General features: G+C 37.3%; 1 protein-coding gene across 1 annotated transcript; it reads right to left on the reverse strand.

Annotated features, from left to right (window-relative positions):
- Positions 1–8046: 8046 nt before the first annotated feature.
- On the reverse strand, positions 8047–9925 carry LOC132253825 (uncharacterized). Its single transcript, XM_059737059.1, has 2 exons — positions 8950–9925; positions 8047–8189 (listed from the first exon to the last, which is right to left on the reverse strand). Exons 1-2 carry the CDS (start codon positions 9923–9925, stop codon positions 8047–8049), a joined length of 1119 nt encoding a protein of 372 aa, XP_059593042.1.
- Positions 9926–26695: the final 16770 nt, after the last annotated feature.

Here is a 26695-nt window from a genome sequence, read left to right on the forward strand (position 1 = left end):
GGGATCAAAGACAGGATTAGAGCGTATGTGAGCGATTGATGCAGCAATAACCCTGTTCTCTGTGGGATTCCTTATGTTGCCCGTCCATCCAATTCCATGGAGATACTCCACAGCGTTGATACCTCGCGTCCCTGACGATCCACGTGGTTGCCAAATGGATGGATGCGTAGTTCTCAACCAATACAGGTTCTTGATTCAGTCGGCTTACCTGCAAAAGACGCCCGGACAGGATGTCCGGACGCACCCTCCGATGGTTTTGTCAGCCATGGTTAGAGAGAGATAATCAGTTGGCTTTTTACTAGGTATTGCAAGCTTACCTTCCTCTTTGTGTGAAGGTTGATATATATAGTATCAGAAGCTTTGATTCCCTCTTTAATAGCAGGGAGATATTTTGTGTTGTCATGATGACACTAGGGGGTGACAGGGCCATCATCACCCTACGGGTAGTTTGACAGAGATCGTGGTAGGTGATGCGACTGTTAGAGATCGTGGGAAGTGACTTGTTGTCACTTCATCTTGTCCCTTCACTCTGCAGGTGGCGGACGTGGGCCATGGTAGGCTGTTGTGATAACGTGTGAGACTTGCTTACTTCAGTCAATGATCCGGACCATTATATCCGGATGGACTATGTTGGTCATCCGGACGTGTCATGGAAGTCGTCCGTATGTTTATGCTTATAAGAGTCGTTTGACCTTCCTTGAGGCGGTCCGGATATGAGGTGGAAGCCGTCCGGATGTCTTATGTTTTATAAGTGTCGTTTGAACTTCCTTGAGGCGGTCCGGATATGAAGGCGCGTCACGTGTATTCGGATGAGGGTGATCCAGATGGTAATGCGTGCCACGTGTCGCCCTGAGGTGCGTGCCACGTGTTTTTAGGAGGAGGGGTCCCTACAATGCCCCCCTTTTTAACTTGCCTATTTTGCGCGTGCAAAAAATGGGCGGGTTAAAAAAATGATTGTCTTTTTGAAACTTTTTTGCACTTATTGGGCCACGTGGCGAGTGGGGGTGCAGAGAGAGAGAAGCATTTATGATAAGCCGTTGTTTCTGTGTATTCCCAAGCAGCATGTCGTTTCAATGATAGCGTAGCTGATCGTTTGGTATACCGAGGGGCTGTCTCCCTATAAATAGCATACTGTGCCCACTGTTGCTTTTTTCCTACTGCGTTTTTCTGAGATTGCTTTCTTCTTCAACCTTGTGTGTACCTTCGCTTCTTTTGAGTGAAACCCTAGAATTTCCTGACGGTGATTTGTTGCGTTTTGACGGTGTTTGCCTTGCGATTTGCAACCCTTGCCTTTCTTTTACATTTGGTATGTATTCCTTGTGCCTTGTTCTTTTCTTTTCTGTGTTTTGGTGTTGTTGGTTTGTTTGGGCGAGTGTTGTTTGTGACTGGGTGTTTTGTCAGTTGTTGTGCGAGGGTTTTGACTGTGTTTTAAGGGTTTCTGTTGCCCCCCTGTGTGTTTTTTTGTGGGTTGGGGGTTTCTTGTTGGGGTAGAGTCGAGGATTTTAGAATGGGTATATTGGTGGTGCGAGGTTTTCTGAGAGTTGTTATCGTTTAGGGTTTGTGGAGTTGGTTTGCTGTGTTTTTTACTGGTGGTACTTCCTTCACGCAGATTTTTATTCGTGGGGGTGAAAAAATATCTGCGACCCAAGAAGCGACTTCGTCTGGCTCATCGGAAGGTGCCCGTGCTGAGAAATCTATTGACAAATTGAGTGTGAAGGAGTTCCGCGAACGTTTCTGCATTCCAAATAGTGTGCTCGTGGAATTTTTGGATGGAGAAGCCGTGTCTACCAAGAAGGCTGAAGGCAATGCTATCAGTTTTGCCAATGAGCAATTCAACGCTGGGCTCCAATTCCCTCTCCCATCACTTTTCAAGGAGTTCCTTCACTTCACACAGATCCCGCCGGCCTTCATTCATCCCAATATTGTCCGAGTGCTGATGGGATGCAGCGTCCTCAGCCTGCTTTACAACTTGGACCTCTCGCTGCTAGAGGTTCAAGAAGGGGAAGAATGACATATTCAGCATGGCTGCTCACCTGCCCTCTCTTCAACTGGTGATTGAGTTGCCGAATTCAACGAAGGGAGGAGCCAAGGGCCATGTGGTGGTCCGGGGTGTCTGGGCGGGTCTGCGGGGGCATCCGGATAGGCCGTTTTCCCTAAACCATTCTCTGGATCTCCCGGGTAAGTCAGTTTGCAAGTTTTGTCCGGCAATCATGTTGTTGTATTGATTGAGAGGTTTACCAGTTAGACTAACAATTTGATTTTGCTGATAATGCAGGTCCGGACAAGAGGGGTCGCGTAGTTGAGTGGGTGGAAAAAGCGTCATTCCTTCGGCTAAACAAGCTATTTGAGGTCTCTACTGCTGAGAGGTTGTACGAGACGTTGCTTACTACGCGGAACCTGTCAGCCGTTACCCGGGAGTCGTAGGAATATGTTATCAACATTCTCCCCCGGAAGCTACCAAAACAGGTAGTGCCCGGGGAACATTATATTTTGAAGGACCTCCCTTTCTACAAGGAGGTGCAAAAGGCGGATGCTGAGAAGCACCGCGCACTCCTTGATGATCGGGAGAAGAGGAAAAATGAGGGAACCTTGCGGAAGGCCCCTAGCAAGAAACGCAGTGCAACCTCCGAGTCGGGTGCAGCTCCGGCAAAAAAGAAGAAGAAACTGGTTCTGCAAAATAAGGGGAAAGCAGTGAAAATCCCCACTCCTCCAAAGGAGTTCGTTATCCCTCCTGTTACATATGAGAAGGAGGTGATAATAAAGGAGCCGGAGAATCCTCTTCCGGTCTCTATTTCGAGTGGCCCCGGGCATGTTGCGGGTTTGAACCATTCGGGGCCCTCCTTATCAGCGGCTGCCCGCTTGGCTGTTTTAGCCGAAGAAGCTGCATCAATAAACCAACCCGGATCTCCCTATCCGGATGCGGTCGCAGCCGAGGCCGTCTGTGCGGAAGGATCGCCTATTATGGCGATCCCAGTGACAGCGACCCCAATGGAGGAAATGAGGGCAAACAGCCAGAGTCTGCCCTCCTGCGAGCCAAGGCCTCTTGCCCTTGTACCGATGAAGAGGCCAGTTTCGAAGAGGTCGAGTTCGGCGCGGAATCTAAAGTCCGGCCTCATCGGGCGGTTGCAAGATCGATTTCAGGAGACTATTGAAGTTAGTTGCTCGTCCGCCCAGGATGACAATCCGGAGGAGGGCGAGACGGAGATGGTTTCTGAGATTGCAGCCGTCCCGACGGTGGTTCCGGATGAGGGTACGCCCGAAGAGCCTATCCGGTTGAGAAGGAGGGCGCCCCGAATCCAGAGGAGAAGCTACTTTCTAATGCCTCATCAGGGGGGGATTTTGTTAATGATGCGACTTGTCCCTCCGCTAGCCCTTTTAGCTATGCGGAATTGGAAGAGAAGCTGAAATAGATTCCGCCCAGCTCGGCTACCGCCATGCCTTCAGCCAAGATGTTCGAGATGGTGGAAACGGTATACTGTTTTTTGCTTCTTGTTTCTCTGATGTTTTTTTTTTTTTTTTTTTTGGTATGGTTTATAACTTTGCTTTTCTTGCTTGTGTGCTTGAATGCAGCTGGTAAGTGGTCTTCGCGACATGGCTCAACAACACGATTTATTCACTGACTTGCTGCGAACCACTGCTTATATGAAGGCCTTCGCGTCTCGGCACAAAAATAGTGAAGATCAGCTGCGCTTGAGACTGGCGGAGGCCGAAGCCAGTTTATCCACCGCTCGGGGGAGAGAATGAGGCCCTCCGGGCGGATTTGGCTGAGGCAAAGAGCCGGGAGGAATCGATGGAGACCCGCCTGCATGAGGCAGAAGATGAGATGGCCCGACTGAGGGGGGACGTGAGGCAACTCCGGACGGAGGCTTCGATTGAGAAGAAGCAGAAGGAGGACCTGCAGCTGCGCCTGGTAGTGCAAAAAGAGGAGTTAGAGGGAGAGTTTGCTGCAGACAGGGAGACGCTTGAAGCGGACTACCAAAAGCAATGTTTTCAGAACCGGACCGGTGATCGAACCGGAAAAGTTACCGGTTCACGGTTCACTGGTCGGACCGGCGGTCGAACCGCTATTGAACCGGTGACGTCATAAATATATAATTTATATATTATTAAAATTAAAAATAATTATAAAAATTTTAAAATATATATGAATAAATTAAAAATCAATAATATTATCAAATTAAATCATATTAATATTTTTAATTTTGTTAAATGAAATATGTAAAATATTTAAATATGAATATATTAAAAATGAAAATTTAAACTAATTTTATCATTTTTAAAAATATTATATTATTTTTATTTAACATTACAAAATTAATTTAAAATCTAATATATATTATTTTGTTTAGCATACTAACTAACATAAGCTGTGTAGCCGAGTGGTGCCTTGCATGCCTTCCGAATCTGGGGTCCAAGGTTCAATTCCTCCTGTGGGGGACTTGTTGTTATTTTTTTTCATTCATTTGGTTGGTTAGGAATCCCACATCGGAAACAAAGAGAAATGAGGAAGCCAAGGGTGCCTATAAATTCTATTCACATTGAAGGCCAATGCATTCCCTCATTGGGTGGGCTCAAGACTAAGCCCACAATAGGGTTGAGTGGGGTTTGGGCTTTGTCATGATGAGACAAGGCCCAGAATGGGCATTTGCCAAGACTTTTTTATGCAAGGGAGCCTTTAAAATGGAGGTTGAAATTGAACCGTTCGGTTCGATTAGAACCGTCCGGTTCGACCGAGTCACCGGTCCGACCGCCGGTTTTGGCGGTTCGTGGTCGGTTTAAATCTTAAACGGTTCAATAAGTAGACCGGACCGGAATTGTGACCGGTCGACGGTTGAACCGGTTTGACCGGCCGGTCCGGTCCCGTTTTTAAAACATTGACCAAAAGCAAATGGATGACATGTTCTTCTTCGGCTATCGCTGCTGTATGAAGAAGAACGGCATCAAGCGGGATGTCCCTTCAATCCCTCCGGGTGAAGAGAAGAAACTTTTAGACAAGCCTGCTCCCTGATAGCTTTTCTCTTTTTGCGATTTTTGCTGTAATCCTCTTTCTGTATTTTCTGTGGTCCGAAGACCTCCTTGTACATATTTCACAAACATCAATAAAACATAAAATTTTGACATTTGTATTTGTCTTTTGCCTTTATTGATAATACTGCTTTAAATTCGACACATTCCATGGTCTGTGTAATGGAATTCCGTCTAACTTTTGTAGATGATAGACTCCACTCTCACTTGCTTTTGACACTATATAGGGTCCTTCCCAGTTAGCTTGGAATTTCCCTACGTCCTTTTCAGCAGTGTTTTCAAAAACTTTTCTAAGGACTAGCGTACCATTTTTTAAGCCCCTGGGCCTTACTTTGCGATTGTAATGGGCGGATGCTCTTTGTTGATAGTCTGCCATCCGGATGGCTGCGCTTTCTCTTACTTCATCTGCCCAGTCCAAGTTTCTTCTTAATTCTGCGTTTGCATCATCCTTTTTTGCTGCTTCAGTCCGGATAGTGGGTAACCCAATTTCGGTAGGAATTACTGCGTCCATATCGTATGCGAGGGCAAAGGGAGTGTTTCCTGTTGGTCATCCGGGTGTGGTTCGATAGGCCCATAGGACGCCGGGTAGCTCCTCCACCCATTTTCCTTTGGCTTGTTCGAGCCTTTTCTTTAAGGCAGTGACCAGAGTTTTGTTTGTGGCTTCTGCTTGCCCGTTGCTTTGAGGATAACGCGGTGTGGAGTATGAATTCCGGATATTCAGCTCCGAACAGAATTTTCTGAATGCGATACTGTCAAATTGAGGACCATTGTCAGCTATGATAGTTTGTGGAATTCCAAAACGGCGGACGATGTTTTTCCATACAAATTTGGTGACATCTTTATCTTTGATGCTTGCATATGCTTCAGCTTCTACCCATTTACTGAAGTAATCTATGGCGACGAGCAGAAATTTCTTTTGGGCAGGTGCAGCTGGGAGGGGTCCTACTATGTCCATGCCCCATTGCGCGAAGGGCCATGGGCCTGAGATTGATTTTAATGTTGCTGACGGTATATGTGGAATGAGAGCATACTTTTGAAATTTCTCACATTTTTTGACATAGGCTGCCGCATCCTTCTTCATTGTTGGCCAATAATATCCTTGCGAATGGGCTCTATGTGCCAGAGATCGTCCTCCTGAATGATTCCCGCATACTCCCTCGTGTAACTCAGCTAACACATATTGGGCCTCTGAATGCTCTAGGCACCGAAGGTAAGGTCCTGTGAAGGATCGTTTGTACAAGTGCCCCCTAATTAAGGTGAAACAGGCAGCTTGCACCCGGGTTTTGTGTGCCTATTTGGGATCTTCGGGTAGAGTGTCTGTTCGGAGATATTCTGCAATATTGTCCGTCCATTCTTGGTCGCTTGTTTGGTTTGCCTCAATGGTGTTGCAAGTGGAGATTCCTACGACAGAGGGGTCGGTTTGCACATGTATAGGCAATAGAATGACTTCTTTGATAGGGAGGGAGGCAGCTATACCGGCCAAGGCGTCAGCGCGCCCATTTTCAGTTCGCCTGATTTTTTCGACTGTCCATTCGGTGAATTGTTGTAAGGTGTCCTTTACTTTAGTTAGATATTGCGCCATGCGCGCATCCTTGGCCTCGTATTCCTCCTGGATGTGTCTTACTACAAGTTGCGAATCGCTATAGACCCGGACTTTGGAGACAAATAGAGCCAAGGCGAGGTCTAATCCGGATAAGATGACCTCATATTCTGCTTCATTGTTAGAGGCAGGGAATCCCAGCCGGATGGCTTGCTCCAGGTGCTCACCGGTTGGGGATTGTAGTAGAAGCCCGACTCCGGACCCTGATGATCGTGAAGCTCCATCAACTCGCAAAGTCCACCATTCTTTTTCATTTGATTCTTGGTGCTGGTTAGACCTTTGGGAATATTCTAGCACGAAGTCAGCCATTACTTGGCCTTTCATGGACAACCTGGGTTGGAATTCGATTCCAAATTCGCTCAATTCTATAGCCCACTGCAGCATTCTGCCGGTTAAATCTGGCTTGTGCAAAATGTTGCGAAGGGGCTGATCGGTCAGCACGACCACCGGGTGGGCTTGGAAATAGGGGCGGAGCTTCTAGGCAGCACTACGAAGGGCTAAGGCTGTGAGCTCCATTTTTGAATATCGGGTTTCTACGTCTGCCAATGCTCTGCTGACGTAGTAGATTGGTTTCTGCTCCCTAGGTGAGGGGTAGCGAAACAAAACAGCGCTGATTGCCCACTCCGATACAACCAGATATATGTACAATTTTTCTTTTGGAATGGGACTACTCAAGATGGGTGGCTGCGTAAGACAGTATTTGATCTTTTCAAAAGCGTTTTGGCAGCTGTCCGTCCATCCATTTGCTCCAGCCTTTCGAATTGCCAAGAAGAAAGGTCGCAATTCATCAGTGAAGCGGGCTATAAAACGCCCTAGTGCGACGAGTTTGCCCGTGAGGCGCTGTAATTCCTTCTTGCTCCTGGGATGAGGTGTTTCCATGACTGCCTTGACTTGATCCGGGCTAACCTCTATCCCTCTTTGGCTGACCATAAAACCCAGAAATTTGCCAGCACTCACGCCAAAGGCGCATTTGGAAGGATTTAGCTTCATGTCATACTTCCTCAAGAGGTAAAAAACTTCTTGTAAATGAAGAACATGCTCCTCTCGGGTTTTGCTTTTAACCACAACATCATCAATATATACCTCTACCGTGTGGCCTATTAGAGGTTTGAAGATTTTTGTCATCAGTCTCTGATAAGTGGCGCCAGCGTTTTTTAGTCCGAATGGCATCACTTTGTAGCAGTAGAGGCCGTATGGCGTTATGAATGCTGTTTTTTCCTCGTCAGCCGGAGACATGGGAATCTGGTGATATCCGGAGAAGGCATCCAAGAAAGAGAGCATCCCTTGCCCGGCAGTGGAATCCACAATTTGATCTATTCGTGGTAAAGGGAAACTGTCTTTTGGACATGCATTATTGAGGTTGGTGTAATCTACGCAAACTCGCAATTTTCCTTCTTTTTTGGGTACCACCACTACGTTGGCTAACCACTCCGGATAAGCCACTTCTCTGATGAATCCGGCTTCCAGCAATTTGTCATTCTCATTCCGAATGACTTTTTGTCTATCCGGGTGAAAGCGCCTAATATTCTGCCGGACAGGTTTGGCAGTTGAAAAGACGTTAAGCCTGTGAGATGCAATAGAGGGATGAATTCCCTTCATATCAGAATGTACCCATGCGAAGATGTCATGATTCCATCTGAGGATATTTTGCATGCTCTGAGTTTCTTCGGTCGTCATGAGGGAACTGATATTCGTGAGGTGAGTGTTTTCCTCCGAAATTTGGATTGTTTGTAAGGGATCTGCTGCCGGGGGATCTTTGTCCGCCGGACCCAATAATTGCTATTGGTCATGTGTATGGTTGGGTTCAGGGGGAGATGCATCCTCCTGGTTAGCCCCTGCTTCTCGTGCTATCTGATAGCATTGGCGAGCGGCCAGCTGGCTGCCATATAGGTCAATTTGCCCTTCGTTGGTGAGGAAACTCACCATTTGATGATATGTAGAGGGGATGACTTTCATGTAGTGTAGTCATGTGCGCCCCAAGATGACATTGAAGGGTGATAACTCTTGTACCACCGAGAATTGTACGTTGAGAGTGACTGGGCCAGCTTGGACCGACAGTATAATGTCTCCCAAGGACGTAGTTGATGACCCGTTGAATCCGGACAGGATTCGTCCAGGGTTTTCGAGGCCTGCGAGACTGTGCTCCATGTGGCCAACGACTGATGCTTGCACAAGATCAGCCGAACTGCCTGGGTCAACGAGGATACGCCTTACATCGAAGTCTCCTATCTCTAGGGATAGGATGAGGGCGTCGCGATGTGGCTGCAGTGTCCGGGTGGGATCTACTGGTGGGAAAATGATTGTCCCATCTATGGGGCGAGGGCCCCCTCCGGTTAGTCCAGGTCGGATGGAGTTGATGCATTCGCGTATTGATGCGACACGCAACAACTTCTGATTTTTTCGCCTAGAGTCGTATTTATCGTCAGATGGGCCTCCGTTAATATAATTTATGACGGCCTTGGGGGCGGTTGGGGTCCTGGGGGCCCTAGGGTCGTAATGTTGGGAAGTGACTTTTCCTTCAGCGTCTGAGCGGAGGTATTGCTTTAGATGTCCTGCCTTGATGAGCCTCTCGACCAGATACTGGAGGCTTCTGCATGTTTCTGTTGTGTGGCCATGTTCCTTGTGGAAGGCACATCTCTTGCTATGATCCCTTGTGGATGGGTCCGTCCCTTGGGGTCTGGGCCACCTGAAGTCGGACAGGCCTTGGATCATAGGGAGAAGTTTCTCATATGATAAGGAAAGAGGTGTGAGAGGCGGCCTTTCCGGGCGACTTAGCCCCTTCTGCCTTCGGTCAGACGGCTTTGGCCGGTCTGGAAGTTTAGCGTTCCTTTCCGCGGTACCTCTAGCTGTTTGCCCAGCAACCATGACTTGCTGGGTGGCTTCCCGTACATCATCTTCGAGCATTGAATATTTGTTGGCACGTCGGAACAAATCATCCATCGTTGTCGGAGGCTTTTTAGCTAGTGATTCGAAAAATGGAGTGTCTGGACAGATACTTCGCTTGAAGATCTGTAGGACAGCATCCATGCTGCAAGCCTCTACTTGTAGCACGACTTGGCCAAACCGCTTCACGAATTCCCTTAAGGATTCATTGTCCTGCATTTTTATGTTTTGCAGAGTGTTGATGTTCTGTTTGTGTCGAGCGGAGCACAGGTATTGTCCGACGAAAGCTTCGGACAGATCCCTGAAGTTGCCAATAGAGTTGGGCGGTAGGCGATGAAACCATGATAGGGCTTGCCCTTGTAGGCTTGCGGGAAATACTTTGCACAGCAGTGCGTCGTTGTCAATATCGAGCGTCATGAGCTGTCAATAATGCATGATATGATCGAAGGGATCGTTGGTCCCGTCGTATGTGGAAATTTTTGGTACGAGGAATCCCCTTGGGGGCTCGTAATGAATGATGTGAGAGCAAAAAGGCGTAGAGAGCATGTCATCTAGCCTTTTGCTGATGGAACCAATAGGTGACTCGTTTGGGAGGTTTCCCCCAACTTGCTGTACCGCTGGGTGCGAATGAACGTTCCGCATCACGGGGGTGACCATGGGGTCACGATGCGGGTGCACGTTCTGCACCATGGAGGTGACCATAGGGTCAGGGCGTGGTGTCCAAGTTGTGGCTACTGGTGGCCTTGGTCTTCTAGGCTCTTGTGGGCCTAGTCTTGCGCGCATTGAATTTGACAACTGAGGTCTTCTATCGCGTTGTCTTTTTGCTGAGAAGTGAGTAGAGTCTGAGCTTTCCTCTCGGGGAGCTCGGGGCATAGGTGTGTGTGGCTCATGAGGCCTCACGTTGCATGCTCCTGGGATAGCTCCTGTTGTTCCAGGATATATTGATTCTGGTTCTTGTTGAGGCCTTGAGTTTGCTACTTGGCCTTTTGAACGCTGACGTCGAGGAGGCCCTGATGTTATTGATTCTGGTTCTTGTTGAGGCCTTGAGTTTGCTACTTGGCCTTTTGAACGCTGACGTCGAGGAGGCCCTGATGTTATTGATTCTGGTTCTTGTTGAAGCCTGGATGCGTAACACAGCGTTGTCTTCTCTCAATCTTTCTGTCTCCTGGAGGAGAGCTTTTAGTTGTTGTTCGCTTGCCAACTACCTTTTTTCGATGGTTTGACGCCACTCAAAATTATCTTCCTCTCCCCTACCGGAAGAACGACTTCGGGAAGGTGTGGCCATCTTTGCTAGTGACTGAATCAGAATGAAAAAGATTCCCACAGACGGCGCCAATGTTGATACCTCGCGTCCTTGACGATCCACGTGGTTGCCAAATGGATGGATGCGTAGTTCTCAACCAATACAGGTTCTTGATTCAGTCGGCTTACCTGCAAAAGACGCCCGGACAGGGTGTCCGGACACACCCTCCGATGGTTTTGTCAGCCATGGTTAGAGAGAGATAATCAGTTGGCTTTTTACTAGGTATTGCAAGCTTACCTTCCTCTTTGTGTGAAGGTTGATATATATAGTATCAGAAGCTTTGATTCCCTCTTTAATAGCAGGGAGATATTTTGTGTTGTCATGATGACACTAGGGGGTGACAGGGCCATCATCACCCTACGGGTAGTTTGACAGAGATCGTGGTAGGTGATGCGGCTGTCAGAGATCGTGGGAAGTGACTTGTTGTCACTTCATCTTGTCCCTTCACTTTGCAGGTGGCGGACGTGGGCCATGGTAGGCTGTTGTGATAACGTGTGAGACTTGCTTACTTCAGTCAATGATCCGGACCATTATATCCGGATGGACTATGTTGGTCATCCGGACGTGTCGTGGAAGCCGTCCGTATGTTTATGCTTATAAGAGTCGTTTGACCTTCCTTGAGGCGGTCCGGATATAAGGTGGAAGCCGTCCGGATGTCTTATGTTTTATAAGTGTCGTTTGAACTTCCTTGAGGCGGTCCGGATATGAAGGCGCGTCACGTGTATTCGGATGAGGGTGATCCAGATGGTAATGCGTGTCACGTGTCGCCCTGAGGTGCGTGCCACGTGTTTTCAAGAGGAGGGGTCCCTACACACAGCCTACAAAAATTTGGAAAATGTAAGGAAGGGAATCCAAACCAACACTACGTTTATTAATTAAATTTTGAGGCTACCTCCATCTGCTCTGTAGAGAAAACCTCCACACTGCAACCACTGTACTTCTCTTTCATCCTAAAAAGAGAAGCCTCAAGTTCACGCATCTCTCTTTGAAGTCGGCGGTGCCATTCCATGACAATCGGCATTACACGATCAACAGAAGCAAAACTTCTCGTGAAATCCTCATCCTCCTATGCAAGCTCACTCGCAGCAAAAGTCGATTCCAGTATCATCTGGGTGTAATTCATCAAACTTTGAGTAACTAGTCTTTTTCTCACGAGTCGAGTGAGTTTTGTGAGATTTCTGAAGTTGAAGTTCCTCCGGTGGTGAACTCAACGGCGACGGTAAACTCGTCCAAGAACATGCAGACCGAATGGAAAGGGAACCATCTGTACTCAAATTTGAAATGTAAACAACATAGATCAAATTGAAATCTAAACAAATTTAAAATTATGAATTCTCAAAAGATTAGAAAAAGAAAAGAAAGTTAACCTTTCGAGAGTTTTCTGTTTTCTCTCAACCCAAACAAACACACGCAGTACGGTTTTTTATAGTGTCAAAATTTTCTCTCTCATGTGCTATTTAAAATTATTTTATATATAAAATATATGAGCCACATTATAATATTCGCTAAGTTAGCCTGGTGGTCTTTTTACGTTCCCTCCTGCTTGAGGTCCTAGTTTCGATCTCGTTCCTTTACCTTGGTTCAAAGAATTATTTCTCCCACAACATGTCTTTAAATCTGAAAGCTCAGGAAGTGGATCAAGCCCAATGTCCATTTTGAAAACTATAAAAATTTTGAAAACAATAGGATAAATTGGCTGGTGCCTGGCACCTAACTCTGTGCTGGGGTGACTCGTGTCGCTATTCCAGGCGGCGGTAATGGCCAACATCCCTCTGGCATCTGTTCAGCCGACCGTTGGGGTGTGAGCGGCAGACATGCTAGGTCTCACTGTCACGCCTAGGGAGTGGTCCCCACATGGACCAATGAGAAAACAGGTTTATAAAGTAAAAAAGATTATTAATATATATTTTCAATTTTAATAATTTTTGAAAAATCATGAAAATAAACATTAATTTAATTTATATTTTTCTCCTATATGTTTTATAATTTAAGAAATAGTTTTTTTTTAATAATCTTAAATTTTTCATAATTTGTACAAATTTTCTTTTAAAGAATCTTGAGAAGTCAAGCCAACCTTGAGTAATAATAATGTTTAATAATCCAACTTTGTATGATCTATATTAGAATTTAATAAAATTAATTTCAAAATCTTTTATAAAAAATATATTTAATATTTATACTTATCATTAATTGTTTCTTCTTGTCTTAATCTATTTTTTATTCCTTCCATAAATTAAATTTAACTTTGTCAACTTTTCGTTTGTTTATATGAAGCTTTTTGTTTCCTACAACATTTTTTCTAATGAAGTGAAACGAGAATACAATAACAAAATGGGAGAATTATTTAATCATACACCATCTTCAAATAATGTATTATTTAGGAACCTTTTCAAATAATGCATTATTTAGGAACCTAAACTTTGTCTTTTCATACCAATTACTTGGAAATAGGGATGACAACAGGATGGGTTCGGGATGGGTCACCTCTATCCCAAGTCCACCCCGTTTATTTGAAACAATTCTCATCCTCGTCCCATTTAAAAAATTAAATGGGGCGGGGCGGGTATGATAAATTCCTATACCAGTCCTGCCTCGTCCCGATTAACTTTTTTTTTAATTTTTTTTAAAAATTAATTTTAAAATTTTTAATTATATTAAAATAAATATATTTTATAAATAATTAAATTATTATATTTTTTTATAACTTATTTTATTAAAAATATTTTATTATCTATATATTAAAAATAGTAAAATAAAAATTAAATTAAAATAATTTTAAATTTTAAATTTAATTTTATATATAATCTAGGCGAGGCGGGGTAATATCCAAACCCATCCCAGGTTTTAAAAAAAATTCTCAAATCAGTTTCAAACCCGTTTATTAAAATTAAACCCCTTCCCATTAAGGACGAGACGGGACGAGTACCCGAAAAGACCCATCTCATTGCCATCCCCTTGGAATTCCATATTTACCCCTTTTTCTTAAACTTTCTTGCCACAAAAGCAAGGGCAAGGGTGCCCAGGTGGGATTCCCACCAAAGCCAACGTCACGTCAGCATGAAATGTCAGCATACGCATGGAGTAAAAAATGAAAAATAAATAAACTAAAAATGATCAAAACAAAGAACAAAAATTGTTAACTCAGAATTTTCAAGATTGAACAAATTCAAAATCTATTCAAATAAAGTCCCCCGCAATGGTGCCCATTTTTTTGGTTTGATTTATTTTTTTGGGGATCTAGTTTTGGTTTTTTCTCTAGTTTGTGCTCTAAAAGATATAACTAAAATTTTCTTTAATAACAAAGCCAAATTTATGGATGATACTATTAATTCATAATCCAAAAAAATGATTGAATTAATTAAATGAACTAACAACTATGAGGGTTTTGTTTTCAGACTTTAAATTATTTGTTTTTCTACATTTTTATGATTTATTATAATTTTTTTCTGAATAAAAAAAATATTATATTTGTTTTTTTTTTTTATATTTAATATAAATAAAATATTAAAAAACAAACAATCTAATACTTAATACTATCAAGTACTAAAATTAAGTAAAAAAATAAACATCTTGTCCTTATAGAGACTTAATGTTATAATCTTGAAAACTTTTATTTAATTACAAGAATTATGAAATTATTGAAAATTCTAATCAAATTTAGAGGAAAGAATTTAGCAAATTATAAATTTATCAATTATTAAAACACACCTGAAAAAAAAATCATGTTAAAATGAAGATCATCACTAAATAAGATTAAACTCAATAAATTGATAGAATAACATGAAATTTGGAAAATACTTGATCGAATGGTAGGTCAAGAAAATATTTTTGCTTTTCAAGATTTTTCATTTCAAATTCTTTCTTTAAATAATTAATTGTTCTTTTGAACTTTTCAAAGTTCCATTACAACAATTACATACCTCTACTTAAATCTATACAATAACATAATTTTAATCAAATATATTATCATCATAGCTTAACGTAGAAAAGTAATATGAGATTTTCATTCATTGCTTCAAATATTTTGATCTTTCATGGAATTATTTGTTTTAAAATTTTTGAATCCTTCAAGGATCTCAATATTTCTATGGATCTATATAAATATGCTATATCTACATCATATGACATAAGTTTTAAGATGATAACTTAATTTTAAATCATTGTAGTTACTCATAATCATTGAGGTTGATACCATGAAAAAGTTGGCTACGTTGCTCATCACTTATGGCCATTTTGTTAATGATATCAATATATGTTGTTAGACTTCTCAAATTTCTAGTAATAAGTGTAGGATCATGCAAAGGATACAAGGAGATTATATTATAGGAATGTTTAAATTTCACCTTATTTACTTTTACTTTTTATCTTATTTTACCAAAATAAGTACATAAATCTAATGATAGTAAGAGGAAAAAAATTAAGCACTTAAGAATATTTTCGAAATGGTTTTTAAGAATCCTTCTTAAAAATGATCTCAATTATTTTAAAAAATAAAATCATGTTGTAGAACTGTAGACCCCCCTTAGCTGGGGGCTTTTTTTTCTTTCTTTTTTTTATTTCTTTTATTTCTTATTAGTTCTTGTGTTTGCCATCCCGAGATAGAGGATTGGGGGGCCACCAGATGGGATGAGAGAGAGAGACGTGTGAGGACTTCTGCTGGACAGGAAGTAGAGAGCAGTTGGAGGCGGGGAAAAGAAGCAACCGGTTGGGTAGAAAACGTGTGAAGGAAGATAGAAAAAAAGGAGGGGGGAGCATGTTCTGGGGTTGCCGGGTTTTAGGCTGAGGAGTTCTTGGAGAAGCGGAGGGCAAGGAGGGGGCAGTGGGATTTTTGCTGGAAAAAAAACAGAAGAAATGAGGAGAAGGGAGAGGTATGATATTTACCATGGCTCTTGGACTCATTTGATGTACATGATCTTCTTATTTTTCTCTTAATAGTTTCGAGTAAATATCATCCGAGCATGTGTTTTGTTTCATGGTTCATAGTTATGGTTTAGATGCTACTATCTCTCTCGTTTTTTTTTTGTCTGTTTGGAGAGCAATGAAGCTCTGCTTTAACCCCACATTCCATGCATGGCCGCCACCCTCACCCATCTTCCCCATCCCTCATTTTTTTGCTGCATACACGGCGTCAACGAGGCCCCTGCCCCTCACCAGCCGCCATCAACGGCTCCAGCCAAGGAACTGCCGCCGCTGCTCCTCTCTCCATGGTGCCACCGGCGTTGGGAGCCTCCCTCTGAAGAGGTTATCCAGGCGGAGGGGCAAGTAGAAGGAGATGATGCCTTGGGCTTGCCCATTATGAGAATTGATTTGGGCTTAAGTTAAAGCATCCGGCCCAAGTTGATGTTAAGAATGGGTGCCTTGGGCTTGCCCATGTTGGCCTTGAACTTGGGCTTAAGTTAGAGCCCGGGCCCAAGCTTTGATGGTGATGGTGCCTTAGGCTTAAGTTGGAGCCCAGCCCAAGCTTGTTGATGGGGGGCCCTCATGGCTCCTCAAACTAGCCACCCTCATGGCCCAAGTCCATGTTAAGCTAGCCCACTTGGTTGCCTCAATTTAAAATAAAATCCCTATACCTCTAATCTTTCAAGGAAATTATGTCTTAATTTAATTTTTCAATGATTAGTTCAAATCTCATTATCATCCATTAGAGTTGGTATCCCATATTTATTTATTAATTTAAAATCCAACCCTTCAGAAATCCGATGTCCTAACTTAATTTTCAAACCCAAAAAAAATTTCCACTATTCTTTTTATTCCGTTTTAAATGATTATTTTCGTTAATTAGTATTATCATCCTATGTTAGTTTATTTACCCAAAATCCAATCTTTTTAAAAGATCCAATGTCATAGTTTAATTTTCAATCCTAAAATTCTACTATTTGTCTAAATGTTACTTTCTTTAATTTGAATTAGTATCCTATATTCATTTACTTATTTAAAGTTTCATCCCTCGAAAATCCAACGCCTTAACTTAATTTTTCAATAATTCGTTTAAATCTTATTTTCATAAATCGAATCATCATCCCGCATTTATTTAGTTATTCAAAGTCTAATCCTTCGAAAATCCCTTGTCTTAATTTAGTTTTTCAGTAATTCGTTTAAATCTTATTTTTATCAATCAAGATTATTATCTCATATTCATTTATTTATTTAAAACCTAGTTCTTCAAAAATTTATTGTCTTAATTCATTTTTTTCAATCCTAAAAATTCTACAATTCGTTTAAATTTTATCCTCATTAATTAGAATCATTATTCCATATCTATTCAAAGTCCAATCTTCCGAAAACCCCGTGTCTTAATTCAATTTTCAATCCCAAAAATTCCAGTATTCGTCTAAATGTCATTTTTGTTAATTAGGATTCTTGTTACATACCTATTTATATATATAAGGTCCAATTCTCCAAAAATCCAATTTCTGAATTAAATTCTCAATCCCAAAAATTCTACTATTCATCTTTATTCGCCTAAATATTATTCTTGTTCATTAGTATTATAATCCTATACCTACCTATTTATTCAAAGCCTAATCCTTAAAAAATCCAACGTCCTAAATTAATTTTCAATTAGAAAAATTCCACTATTCATTCTTTTTATTTGTTTAAACATTATTTTTGTTAATTAGCATCGTTATTCCATATTTATTTATTTATTCATTTCAATCGTTAAAATTCTATTCTTCAAAACCGGATTTCCAAATTTAATCTTTAGACTAAAAAATTCCACCATTCACTTTTATTCATTTAAATGTCATTTTTGTTATCATTATTATAAATTCCACGTTTACTTATTTCTTTCTTCTAAAAATTCCAATAATTAAAGTTCAATTATTCAAAGATCCGACTTTCAAACTTAATTTTCAAAATCCCATTATTCACTTTCATCCGTTCAAATATCACTTTCGTCAAAATCTGATTTTCTAATTTAATTTTTAATCTCACAAACCCCACTATTAACTATTCATCCGTCCAAATATCGTTTCGATTAATTAATAACATTGTTCCATATTTACCCATTTATTTTCTCTTAAAAATCTCAATCATTAAAGTCTAATTCTTCAAAATTTCGATTTCTAAATTTAGCTATCTAAAATTCTAAGTGTCCTATCTCCGAACTTAATTTTCAGTTCCTAATGTTCCGATTACCGTATTTACCCAGTCACTCATTTATTATCATCATTATTTTTATTACCATTTTATTTGTTCATTTCTAAAAAGTCCGTCTTCAAATGATTTTCGAGATTTCCAATTTTCATAAATCAACTTTCATAATTTCTACTTCTCAATTAACTTACGGTTCTGATCTCTTTCAAAATTCAACTCCCAAAGTCTCAATTTTTGCAACTCAATCTTTCTTTAAAATCCCGAACCCTCAAATCGTTTCCAAAATTCCAACCTCTTTCAAATTCAGTTTTCTAAAAATTCACATTCTCACATTCAACCTCTAAGAGTCTGATCTTCAAATAAACTTTAAAACTCCAATTTTCTAGTGATTTTCGAGATTCCAATTTTTCAATTAAATTTCAAAAGTCCAATTTTCTCTCAAATAGATTTAATTCTGCTTTAGTTTTCAAATGATCTTCCGCTCCTCTTGATTTTAATAAGCGTGAACGAATTTTTCATAATTCCGGAATAATGGAATCTGTGACATTAAGTCATGCTAAATAAACGGGCTTTGGTGGGGGCGCAACATGGGTGACTTTATGATTGATTGATCGATTGATTGATTTAATTGCCATGCATGATTGACTTTATTTTGCTCTATGACATGCTCGAAATTATTCCTTAATTATGCACTAACCTCACTTCTTGATAGCGCATATTGGTTCGCCACCCAGGTATGTATTTACTCGCCCCATGGTCACTCCTTATGCTGGTTCGGATTCTCATACGTGCATGATCATTTAAGGTATTCGTAGGTTCATTCATCAATTGCCACGTCAGCTTCATTTTATTAGTAGAAACCTGACTTTAGGGACTTAAAGGGGTGCTACGGTCTTTACCGTACCTTCCCAATAAGTAACCTGACCCCCGAACCCGATCCGGTTTTTCACAGATCACCTTTTCCAAATAAGGAGTCATACTTAGAGTTTTCTTTCTTATTTTGTTTACCCTTTAAAAAAATAAAACAAAAATAAGTGGCGACTCTAAGTCATTTTTTTTTAACCAATAAAAAATCAATTTTTTGAAATAAAAATCGAGCTCGCCATCGAGTGGGAAACGCATGAGCACGAAATGCGGGGTCCACAAAAACATTGTCAAAAAAAGTTTTGAAGAATTGTTTTTAAAAACATTATCAAATTATCTTTAAAAACAAAATTTTGCTTTGGAACTTAAATAACGAAAACGATTTTCTTGACTTATTAAAAAAATTTCAATATATTCTTCATATTTTCAATTGGTACAAGTAACTAAAAATACTTCAAAGTTATTATAAAAGGCTAGTTTCTTTTGAGAGGCAAATATATATAGGAAAAAAAAAGTCTGGAAGCATACAAATGAGGAACAAAAACCAACTATTGTGGCTACTTGTTTTGAGAACAAATTCTCACTAAATTGTTTTCTATAAAAATTTGTTAAAAGTGTTTTCTGAAGTAGAAAACTATTTTCGAGTAATGGATGAGTTTCCTCATGATCATAAAGCTTGAAGAAGAGCCTAATATGTTCTTTAGTTTCAAGATGTCATGAATTCAGTGCATATGGAAAAGGCTAGAAGAACACAGAACTAAATGGAAGCCATTCTTAGTTCTGGAAATCTCTTTTCTAATAAATTTATCATTATTGTCTATGGTTATACTGCTTTGACACGAGTGAAAATAATTTATCCAAGCATGAGCTAAAAATGGTGCTTTTGTAATTGAATGTGGCACATGCATAGATGTGAAGGTTTACACTAAAACGAGCTAGTATGCATTGTTAGGGTTTTTTTTTTAATTTATGCAAAACAATCATAATCCTAATTCCCAAATTTTAAAACTTTGTGATTTTTCACAAATAAAATAAATAATCAATAAAATATATCTTGATCCATGAGATTGATTTTGAAAAGAAATTCTCTACAAAAAAGAACAAATTAGAGAAAATTTGGTTTCTCTCTTAACACCTTTAGTTTGACATACGTTACTTAATAGAAAAAAATGGAAAGAAAACTATGTGTATGGGATAGAGTACAAAATCTAAATAGGATTTTATTTCACATTCCATCAACGTGAACAGTTATTTAAAAAACATATCCTTAACTGACTAATAGGTTTTCGCACATAACATTATTAATTATAATTATCTTTTAAATTAAGTAAAATATAATTAATAATAAAATTAGCCACATGGGCCACATTAAAAAAAAACCTAACATTCCCCCACTTGGCCCATATGACATTATCATGGTTTAATAATAAAACATAATATGCATAGTATAAGCTAAATCGTTTCTTGCATTGGTCACATCATAAATCATTATTAAGCAAAAACTATTAAGCATCATAACGGTCATATGTCATTATCTCGACAGAGTCCTTTCCATGTATCACAATATTTAATTTCAAACTTAATATGACTTGTAATGAGATATATTATAATGGTCCAACAATAATGTCTTTGTCAAAGACAAATCTTGTTAAAACTTACATAATTCATTCATGTATATTCTAATGATAAGAAACAAGATATTCAAATATTAGAAACAATATTTAAATGAGCTCAAAGTGTTGAATACATAAAAGCATAAAATAATAACATAATACCAATAATGGTACCCAATAATGCCTATTATTTTGACATGTTCATTAAATGTCTTTAACGACAATTCTTTTGTTAATGTATCTGCAATCATAAGGTTGGCACTAATGTGATTGATTGACACCTTTTGTTTCTAACCTTATTCTTTAACAACAAAGTATTTCACTTCCATGTGTTTAACACCCTTTGAATACTTGTTGTTTTTCAAAAAGAAAATTGTTGCGGAGTTATCATAGTAAATTTTCAACAGCTTGACAATAGAGTTGACAATTCTAAGTCTTAAAATAAAGTTTTGTAGCCATAATCCATGAACACTAGCCTCCAAGCATGCCACAAGCTCAACTTCCATAATGGATGCAACAATGACAGACTGCTTCCCACTCTTCCATGCGATCACAACTCCAACCAAAAGGAACAAATAGCCAAATATGGATTTTCTTGTATCAACACATCTAACATAATTTGAATTTGAATATCCAATAACCTCTAGATTATTGGATCACCTATAAGTGACAAAGTGATCCTTCGTTCCTTGTAAGTATCTCAATACTTTCTTTGTAGCTTTCCAATGATCCAAACATGGATTACTTTGATACTTGCCCAACATTTCGACGGAAAAATTGATGTCTAGCCTAGTAGTTTGAGGATACATTAAGCTCCCAACAAAAAATACATAAGGAATCCTTTCCATTTTTATGCATTCCAATTCATTCTTTGGGCATTGCATGAGACTAAATTTATCTTCTTTTTGAATTGGAACAACACTTACGAAACACTTTTCCATCTTGAATCTCTCTAGATCTTTATTAATATATGCTTTTTGAGACAATCCTAACAATCTTTGTGATTTGTCACAAAATATTTCAATTTCTATCACATAGGATGTTCGCCTATATTTTTCATTTTAAGGTTTATAGAGAGAAATTTCTCAATTTCATGTAATAAGCCATGAACATTAGTAGCAAGCAAGATATCATCAATATAAATAATAAAAAATATATACCTGTTCCCACTGACCTTTAGATATATATAAAGATTAATGGTGTTTTCTTTAAATCCGAAAGAAGTGATGATATCATTAAACTTAATATACCATTGTCAAGAAACTTGTTTAAGTCCATATATTAACTTCTCAAGTTTATATACTATATGTTCCTTTTCTTCAACAAAAAAACCCTCAAGTTGATCCATGTAAACTTCTTTCTTTAAATTCCTATTCAAAAAAGCAATTTTCACATCCATTTGATGTAACTCTAAGTCACAATGAGCTACTATCGCCACCATAATTCTAAAAAAGTTATTTTTTGAAATAGGAGAACAAGTCTCATTATAGTTAACATCGTCCTTCTAAGTAAAACCCTTGGCAATGAGTCTAGCCTTATATTGTTCAATATTGCCATTTGAGTCACGTTTGGTCTTAAAGACCCATTTACAACCTTAAGATAATTCGACGAGAACCCAAACTTTATTATAATCCATGGATTTCAACTCTTCTTTTATTGCATCTTACTACTTAATAGAATTAACACTTTCTACGGATTGTGAAAATAAAACTGGATCCTCATCAATTCCTAAGTCAAATTTTGACTCTTGTAGATAAACCACATAATCATTAAAAATAACATTATCTCTTTTGCCTTTAAGACCTTCTTATGCTACTTCATGTGGATTTTCCTGGATAACTGATGAAGTCGTTGGTTGTTCTTAAGTTTCTTTTCATGTGTATTATAAATCCTTACTTCTGCCGAACAACCCTAAACATGCAAGTGCCTTACCAACAACCTTGTTTAATAAATACATGAAGATTTTCAAAGCATACATCCACAAAGATAAGGGTAAAGAAAAATAACTTAACATACTCCTAACCATGTCCATTATAGTATGATTAACATTTCTACAACACCATTCTATTGCGATGTACCTGGCATTATGTATTGAGCATGTATGACATGTTTTTCAAGGAATTTAGAAAATGGACCAAGGCATTGTCTAGTTTCATCATGCTTTTCATAATATTCACCACTTTTGTCAAACCTGACAATTTTTACTTTTCTATCTAGTTGTCTTTCAACCTCATTAATAAACACCACTAAGGCATCTACTAATTAAGATTTTTCTTGCAACAAATAAACATAGCCATAATGTTAAAAATCATCAATTCTAAAGCCTTCTTCTTCTTCTTTAATTGCTAGGCCATATTTGTTTCTTCTAAAAGTGTCTAAATCTTCTAATCTTGTCAAGAACAATCACAAATCTTTTCTCCCAATTGCTTCTAGAAGCTTCTATTCTCGATCTTTGAATATGGAGGACAATTCTAAAGGCACGACCGCCATTGATTAGTGATTTGTATTGTTTGTAAATTCTTTTTTTATTTTTTATTGTTTGGGGTTTGTTTGGTTACGGAGAATATAAACAAAAAGGAAATAAAAATTTGACATGCTAAAGAAAAATTTGAATTTAATGGTTCAGTAGAGGATGAAAAGTTGAATTAGTTTTTTTTTTTTTTTTTTTCTAGGTTTTCCCTTATCTTGTCTTTTCTACAAAATGAGGCTTAGGCTATATTTGGTTCCGAAAAGTACTAATGAAAGAAAAAAAATGTTAAAAAAAATGGTTTTCTCATATTTGATTTCATCATAATTTTTTTTAAAATTAAATATAATTAAAATTAGTTAGAAATTTATATATTTTAAAATTATTTAATCTTTATATAATAGATGAAACTAAGTGAAATTAATTTGAAAAAACATATAAAAATAATTTATTAATTTTGAATCTACTTTTTATTTTTTTCTTTTCTTCCACTTTTCCTCTTTATTTTCTTTCCCCCATATTTTCTCTTGAATTTTGTGATAACCAAACAAAGTCTTAGGATTTGTAAAGGAAGTTCATGTTAAGCTGTGGTTGGTTGCTTTATATATGAATGGATTTCAAATTAAACTTAAATTTTTTAGGCGTCAAATGCGAGGAAAACTTTTGAAGCATGAGAGTTTTGAATTTCATTGAATTTGAGTTCAATTTATGTAGCCAAACGTCAAATTCAATCCACTCAAATGCTGCCTTAGGATACCTAGCTTTGATATTGTGAATGAAGTATAATTTCTATTTATTTTAATTTGATAAATGTTAAATATCTCATTTGAACAAAATTATTATTTTAGTTTTATAAAAGTTTAAGAAATATTGTATTTAAGAAATTATATTTAAATTAGATTAATATTTTTTTCGTGAAATTTTAGAAGAAAATATTGTCAAATAAATTTTATTTAATTAGATCATACTCACAAGCTCTACAAATATTACATCTAAGAAATCTTATTTAAATTAGATTAATAATACTTTTGTTTTCTTAAATTATATTTTATCAAATAAATTATATTTATTTAATACTCATTAAGTTTAAAAGATTTCAAAAACTTCCTATTGACGTATATCGAGGGATAATCATTTGAGTTTGTTGTGACACTTTCCCTCCTCTATAGTGCCACAAATAATAAGTTTTTTTATTAAATAATAAAAAGTAATTAATTTTAATTTAATATATAATTTTTTTATTATAAAATAAATATGTGTAGAATTATCATAGAATTTATTTTAAACACAAATACTTAAAAATTTTAAAATTTTATTTCCAAAATTATTTATTATTTATTATTTTTTTTATATAATTTGTATTAAATAATTTAAAAACGATATAATATCTCATTTTGATTTAATTAATTAATCATAAAATAAATATTTTTAACGAATATAACTTTTATAAATTTAAAATTATTAAATTATTAAATTATTTTTAAAATTTTGGAAACCCAAACTGAACACCATCATCCGACTGAACTCACCACTTTGGGGTTTGCCTGTATCTGTTTACGCTAACGCATTCGACCATTCCTTCTCAAAACGCTTAGTTTCGGTTGATAGTTGAAGGTACTCTTCCAATCTCTTTCCCCAATTCAATTTATCAACTTCCGGATTAGGTACAATCTTTTGGATGCTGAGAAAATAATAGAAAATTTTGAATCATAAATTTTTCACCATTTAGATCTCGAGAATACAGAAAATTTCACCTTACCTAAAAATCCCATGACGATCTGGCTTAGTTGTCTGAGTTTGTTTATTTATTATTTTTAAAATTTTTAATTTTGTTTATTTGTTTTGGATTGTTGGCAGCAAAAGAAAGTGAGGGCGATAACATGGTAATCAAAACGTGGTTTTCTTTTTATTCTCTTCATTTTCTTGGTGCCCAAACAGAGGGTCAGATTTCAGTCTCAATGCTTTATAAATTGAGAATTGTTGCTGGAAGTTTTGAATTCTAGGGTTTCTCTTTGAACCGAACAATCGCCAGTTTGAATTATAGCTCAGACGGAAATTTTTGTTAGATTAACGGTCTTTTTCTCTTTGGGAATGTTTTCTTCTATAAAAAAGTTTACATACAGAGAAAATAGGAAAGAAGGAATTAAGATTTTGAATTGTAAAATTTTCACCCACCGGAATACACAACAATGTCACTTTACTGAAAATTCACAGTGCCGAGTAAAGCAAAGGATGAGATATAACACAGGAATGAAAATTTTCTTTTCTTTTATTGCTCTCTTTTCCTGGAAACCAAACAGAGAGTGAGGGTTTCACTTTGAATGATTTTAACCAGCCTATTGTATTGTTAAAAATTTTGAATTTTAGACTAGAGCTCAGGCTATAATTCTTATAAAATTAATTGGTTAGGACCATTATCTTGTGTTGCCGATGGATCCCAATGTAAAAGGTACTTTGGAAGAAAAAGAAGAGCAAATAAAAATAAAAAAATGTAAAAAGTCTCATCTTAAAAAAGGAAAAAAGAAATAAATACATGAATTTAATTTTATCAATTATAACTTACAAATAATAAAAAAGTGAATTTATTTATTGATGGTGATAGTTTATCGAATTTATAATATTTAGAACACTCTCACTTGAATATTTTTTGATAGGTTAGAACACTCTCACTTGAATGTTCATCACACATGTGCTTGTTTGATTATGTTCTATGAAATTTGTTCTTAAATTTTAAGTTTAAGAATAGAAAACAATTATTTTGATATTTTTAAAAAATAAGAATATTTGACAAGTTTAATTTTTTTTTTCAGAAAAAAAGAAAAAAATTGTTTGGATAAATAAATTTTAGGTTTTTAAAAATAATTTTTATTTTGGATTAAAAAAAATGTATATTTAATTTAAATAATATTAATTAATTTAAATTTAAATTTAAATTTTTGGCATGGTGGTCCTCTGACCCAAGACCAGATCCTGTGAACATCAAGGCACGGGAAATTGGGTTCAGCAAGGAAGGGGGCAAGTGAAACAGCGACTCACTTGCCTCCTTTGCTTTTAATTACAAATAAATTCTTCGGTATGGGAAGTTGGTAACTACAAGGATTGAAATATTGATTTTTATGGATATATCCGTATTTCGATTATACGGATATATCGATACTTCGATTTTACGGATATATCGGTACTTCAAGGATATATCGAAAATATTGGTGAATATTTTTTCACAAATATTGGTGGAGTGAAAATTATTTAAAATTCATAGAAATGTTTGAAAAAACTCAAAAAAAATGATAAAATAAGTAAGAATACATATTTTAAAGTTATCTTGTAAGTGTAATTGACATATATATAATTAAGAAGAAAAATATCGTAAACAGAGATATATCGAGAGATTCGATATTTGAATTTTAAAAATAATATATATGAATTTTGAAAGTGTATAAAGTTAGAATTGAGTTAAGAAATATTTGATTTTATTGAATAAAAATAATTTATATATAAATATAATACATATGAGATTGCAATAATCTTTAGTATTATAAGAAAAATATCGATGTGATTTTATTATATTATTAGATGAAGGGAACTCATCTTGTTGAAGACAGTATTTATTTTAAAAATTTTAAAATATTTTTATTAAAATATATTTTATTATATTTTAAATGAAAAAATAAATTAATTTATATAAAATATTTTATTTAAGATTTAATTTTTTAAATTTTATTAAAAATGCCTAATAACAATTTTTTCTATTAATATTAATTTATTTAACAATCAAAATAAAGGTTGATAATTAATAATTATTTATATAAAAAGCGGAAAATTGTTCTCATGAGTCATGATTT

The sequence above is a fragment of the Vitis vinifera genome, chromosome 5 (assembly GCF_030704535.1).
Source record: "Vitis vinifera cultivar Pinot Noir 40024 chromosome 5, ASM3070453v1".
NCBI lineage: Eukaryota > Viridiplantae > Streptophyta > Magnoliopsida > Vitales > Vitaceae > Vitis > Vitis vinifera.

Excerpts from the sequence above, each read along its gene's own strand:
- LOC132253825 (XM_059737059.1), bottom strand. The coding sequence starts at position 9,925 with ATGACGCTCGATATTGACAACGACGCACTGCTGTGCAAAGTATTTCCC. Across the intron at positions 8,190-8,949 it reads ACCTGGACTAACCGGAGGGG|GCTTAACGTCTTTTCAACTG; the intron begins GCCCTCGCCCCA and ends TGCATCTCACAG.